Source organism: Scyliorhinus torazame, chromosome 7 (assembly GCF_047496885.1).
Source record: "Scyliorhinus torazame isolate Kashiwa2021f chromosome 7, sScyTor2.1, whole genome shotgun sequence".
NCBI lineage: Eukaryota > Metazoa > Chordata > Chondrichthyes > Carcharhiniformes > Scyliorhinidae > Scyliorhinus > Scyliorhinus torazame.
In genome coordinates, this window is record NC_092713.1 from 295,872,733 (window position 1) to 295,878,319 (window position 5,587).

Genomic DNA, 5,587 nt, shown 5'->3' on the forward strand with positions numbered 1-5,587 from the left:
AAACCTGCCCGAGTTAAAATCAGGCTGATACATTCTTTCATTTGTATTACCGCAGACCAACATAAATGTTAAATATATACGAATATATAATTTGTAATAATATATCAATTAGGTTCAAAATTCAGCAATTTTCATCTTTTATATAAAGTAACAAAGAAATAAATAAATAAATAATATTTAAATTGCAGTTCAGTTGTGCTTTTTTTTGCATACAAAACATCCTAATCTTTTAGCCTGGCTGTTCAGAGTTTGCAACTGTTACGCCTCACAAATTTGGAGAATATCCTGAGGCCACGCAGAAAAGTGTTCAGATCAACTTCTTCATCTTCATTTACTGTACAATTGATATTCTGCAATGAACAAACAAAACACTGATTTAGCCACACGATGAAAACATTTCCAAGGGTTAGATTTATTGAATGGTGGAACAGGTTCAAGGGGTTGAATGGCCCCTAACGCTGCTCCTAATTTGTACGCTGGTACTGTAGATTATTGTTTTCTTCATTCGGTGTGTGGAGAAATGCAAGGTTTGTGTATCAGGTTACAATGAGCTCTACAAACACGATAAATCCATAAGTAATGCTGCTGGTTGTTAATTAGCATTAAACTGAATTTGTATCTTGAAATAACTCAAAGTTACCCAACCCAAAGTTCCAAAACACCCTGTACTCTAATGCATATACTCTTCAATTAGCGCAGTAGCAGGCAGAAGAACTTGAACCAGATTACCCTCTGCAAGTGCCTAAGAGCCATTCACAATGTACCACCAAAATGTTGCAAGTGTGTGACTTGATTCATCGCACTAAGAATAAATGAGATTGCTTTTTTCAGATTTCAGCTGATGGTGGTGTGAGTGGGTGTGATTATTAGCAGTTTAGTGCATTCGTTATCTGATCTTCAGAAATCAGAATAGAGTTAAATATATGTGGTTAAGCTGGTACGCGTCAATCTCTGTTACAAAATAATATTTTTATTGGTATTCATCTGAATAGCACATGACAATTGTTAACTGTGTGGTCAGTTGAAATTGGAGGCTGAAAACGTGTTGTTTTGCATAGTGGACAGTACATCTTCAATCACTGCCAAGTTAGAGGGGAGTATGACTTTGGCATTTTCCAGTGCACATATTTTAGTTTTTCTGAAGCCAGGTCATAGGTTAAAAAACCCAACGAATGGTTCCAATGACAATGATTAGCATTTCCTTTCAGCTCTGGAGCTTAGCTATGCTGAACAATTTACTTGATACTCACCTTGACATAAATTGAAATTTGTCAATTAAATTGCCCAAATTAAATGTTGGAAAATTATGTGAGACCAACCCTGGAAGGCCATCTCATAGTGTTGCATGTAGGATTTGCTGCAGTTGATGGTGAGTGGAACTTTGTAAATTTAACTGCTAAATTTAACCAACATTGATGGAGCCTTGCTCCAAAGTAAGACTCACCTGGCCAATGGCGGTAGTTTGCACGTACATCCGAAACACGTTGAATTGCTGACAGTTATGATTATGAATGATATTCCCCAGGGCTTTAGCAGCTTTGCAGAATACTTCAGATACATTAGCACACTAGGAATGGCAATTGCCAAGAGATATTGAAATGAGTTTGGTTAATTGATTCAGAAAAACAAATAACTCGATTACTGCTGAAAAAAGAGACATGGGCCGAATCTTGCCCTCCGTTTTGCGGCAGAGGAAGCGGCCCGCCATTGGCCGGTGACAGGATCTTCCAGTCCCACCATTGTCAATGGGGTTTCCTGTTGTTCGTCAACCTCTGCCACAAGGGACCCCATGGAGGGGACTCGTCCATGGCAGGACCAGAAAATCCTACTGCCAGGATCGGCCGGGAAATCATGCCCACGCTGTTGAAGCTTTTTGTCGTGCACTTATCAGGACTGTTCGCAAGAATACCAATAGTAAAGGGAACAACAATTAATACTGCTTGAGAAAAGAGTGTTGTTTGGCTGGCAAATGGACTCTGATTGGTAGAGGCATTGCCATGGCGAATGTGCCAGGGAACAGTTAACTTCCAAGCTCTTGTTCAAATTCAAACCAGGCAGGTCGACTCTGATTGGTCAAGGCCAAGGGAATGAACTCAGGCATGGCTGTCTCAAAAGCTTTTGTTTAGCTGAAAATAAATAAATTACTGGCCTATTTTCAATGGAGGGGGCTGATCCTATTAAATTCAGTAAATCAATTTTCAATTCAATTAGCACTTTTTGTCTGTGGGTATTGATAATTCACTAAGTTAGTGATTTGATGGACAGAAGGATTAAAATGTTGCAAATGATTCTCAAAAGTTCATTATTGCATTTGCAAACACACGCACACATATTTACACACTTGAAGGGCCGAATGCCCTATGTTTGTTCCTGTCTCTTATATCCACATATCAATTTAATAGCTACCCCAGGATAATTTTGTATTGCTAAGTAATTGGGTAAACAGATTTTCTTGTACATTACCTAACATCCACATTAAAAAGCCCCTGGCTCTGACCTGGGTCCTCATACACACAAGCATTATACATTTAGACACCTGCATCAATGTTGGCCTTGTCTTGATTTGTTATTCACTGGTCTCAGTTGGACTGGAACAGCGGTGGGTGGACCAGAAAATAAATGCCTGCCAAACCCCGTAGCCGGAGGTCTTACCTCCGTTTCCGACCTCTCCCATTTTCCTGAGGGTGGGGAGCATGAAGGTCACCAAACAGGCCCACTCCCATGAAGAAACATGGAGGGAAGGACATGTCTTGGAGTTGGGAAGAATTTTAAAACGCAAGTAAAAACGTTTTTTGAAGTTTAAAAGGCCCTTTGTTAAAATTGCTTTAGAGGTCAAGGGAGGACCCAGAATAAAGAACTTTGCCAGTTCTGGGGTCATCATCCTCTTGGCAATGTTTGGCATATGTGGGCATCAGAAGTAGTTTTCCTCCACCTGAGCACCAGGAAGGGTGCGGTTGGAGTGGGTGCTGCACCCTCGGAAATTGAGTTCATTGGAGGTGAGGAGTAGCATTTGCAGAGGAAGAGCCAGAGTGCCAAAGAGGAGGCCAGGCAAATAATGAGGGGCATGAAGGAGAAGGAGATACTAACCTGATCACTGGATCTACAGTCACAGGCATAGACAACCTGTAATTAACTTTGGATCAGTAGAGAAGACTCTTAACTATTCGGCAGGTAGTCACTGACACAGTTCATAGAATCATAGAATTTACAGTGCAGAAGGAGGCCATTCGGCCCATCGAGTCTGCACCGGCCCTTGGAAAGGTCATCCTACCTAAGCCCACACCTCCACCCAATCCCCGCAACCCAGTAACCCCACCTAACCTTTTTGGACACGAAGGGCAATTTAGCATGGCCAATCCACCTAACCTGCTCAGCTTTGGGCTGGGGGAGGAAATCGGAGCACCCGGAGGAAACCCACGCAGTCACGGGAAGATCGTGCAGACTGCGCACAGACAGTGACCCAAACCGTGAATCGAACCTGGGACCCTGGATCTGTGAAGCAACTCTGCTAACCACTGTGCTACCGTGCTGTCCACTGGTTGCCGGCAGTAGTGCGGAGATCTATGGCATCTTACAGGCGACTGCACCCTGGGCAGTATCCCAGATGCTCTCTTTACCAATGCTGGACAACACATTAAAATCACAGCTGAAAGGAACTTCCTCCTCTCCCTCAAGGGTGCCAGACCTCAAGCTCCCCTGTGCCACTTCAGGATCTTGTGGCCCAGTGGTAGGCTTAGGCACAGACTCTCCCTCATGACAAGGAGAGAGAGAGATAGAAAACAAGAAGGATCATCTGATCAGTCACATGATGAATCCTATGATTCAGATGCCACAGACTTGCAACTAACATGCATCTTCAGTCACATCATCATTCCTACTTAAGAGCTAATACTCTTTCTGAAAACAAATGCACCAATGACTGATTAAAGTATATAACCATACATAGAAGTAAAACCCATAGCTTGATATAAAACATTGAAAATATCATGTTGAAAATAATTGTTGAAAATAAATCAGGTTTCCCTTGCCATTAGGGAATAAAAATTTCTGCTGTCATCATTTTTAAAAAATTCTTTCAGGAGATGATTGCATCCCTGGCAGTGACAGCATACATTGCCCATCCCTAATTATCCTTGAACTGAATGGTTTGCTGGACCAATTCAATGGGCAGTTAACCACATTGCTGTGGGTCTGCAGTCACATGTTGGCCAGACCAGGTAAGCATGGCAGATTTCCTTCCCTGAAGGACATTAGTGAACCAGATGGGTTTTTAGAATTGTTGGCAGTTTCCAGATGTTTCAATTAATTACCTTTAAATTTCATCAGCTGCCATGGTGGGATTTGAACCCATGCCCCCTGACCTGGGCTTCTGAATTACTCATCCGGTGACATTACCAGTACACCACCCCCCAACACAACCCTATGGTTAGAGTAATGGATTTGGATAATACCATTGCAGTCACTGTCCTCAAGAATAACCCAATTAAATTTTAATGAAAATATACGAGGCTGAGATCTAAATGACAGCTCAACTAAAGTTTACTATAATGCTACACTAAGAGATATATTTGCAATATGACATTCACGTATAGCCATGTACTTGCGAATGTTCCTGAACATTGTACTCAAAATATGATTAAAAAAAGATACAAAATATAAAATTACATTCAATTATAGAAACGTGAATGAATGTCATGATTGTTCTTACTTTATGCATCCTGAAGTCCACATTATGGATCATGGTGTCACCACAAGAAATCTAAAAAAATTTAAAAAAACAATTGTAAGATTTACAGTAGTAGGTCAAACCCAAAATATTTTATAGTCAATGTCCTTTGGCAGAATAGTTACTAGAAAATTAAAAACGTTATTGCCATTGATATTATATATTCTATTGTAACTGAGATTAACCAGATTTCAACAAACGCTTTACTATATGAATTTACTTCCCGCTCAGGATTGTTTTGCAGAATTATATAAGCAGATTTGTTCAGTAAGCATCTATTCAGTTATTCTGCACATTACTCATTTACTTTTTCTTCTGATAGATCCTGAATGACCTCTTTCAATGCAGTTTGAAACTTGCATTTGACGCTCGCTAAGATGAAGAGAAGAATCACAGCCTTCAGCGCTTGAGACATGATGATGTTCAGAGCTATCAGTCACAGCAACAGGTTGATTCAATGTTGGTTGACTTTCTGAAGGTGAACAGTTGCCTTTTATAGCCAGTAGATCGATGGAGAGGAAATACTGGGGAGTCACCAAAGCGTCACAAATTCCTTAACTATTGAGATAGCAAATCTGCAAGACTAGGTTAAACTAAAGAGGAAGGAAACCCTATTTCTTCATTGAAATTGAGAACAAGGTCAGAGTAAGTAGAGGTGGAGGAAGGGGAGGGAGAAGATGTTACAATGAGATACCAAGCATCATCATTTCAAACAAATTCCTTATGAATATCTGGTGACGCAAATGCTCAATAAATGTTTCAACCCATTTTTGCAATTGTTTAAAATCTTTTATACTGGCACACAAAATGTGATTATGCAAATCAAGGAGTTGAATACAAAAAAATCCAGTCCTTAGCGCA

The 5,587-nt window shown here is 40.5% G+C and overlaps 1 protein-coding gene across 1 annotated transcript; it reads right to left on the minus strand.

Annotated features, from left to right (window-relative positions):
* Window positions 1-242: 242 nt before the first annotated feature.
* Window positions 243-5,141, minus strand: LOC140427402 (interleukin-4-like). The gene is made up of 4 exons (XM_072512937.1): window positions 5,034-5,141; window positions 4,709-4,759; window positions 1,445-1,567; window positions 243-350 (listed from the first exon to the last, which is right to left on the minus strand). Exons 1-4 carry the CDS (start codon window positions 5,139-5,141, stop codon window positions 243-245), a joined length of 390 nt encoding a protein of 129 aa, XP_072369038.1.
* Window positions 5,142-5,587: the final 446 nt, after the last annotated feature.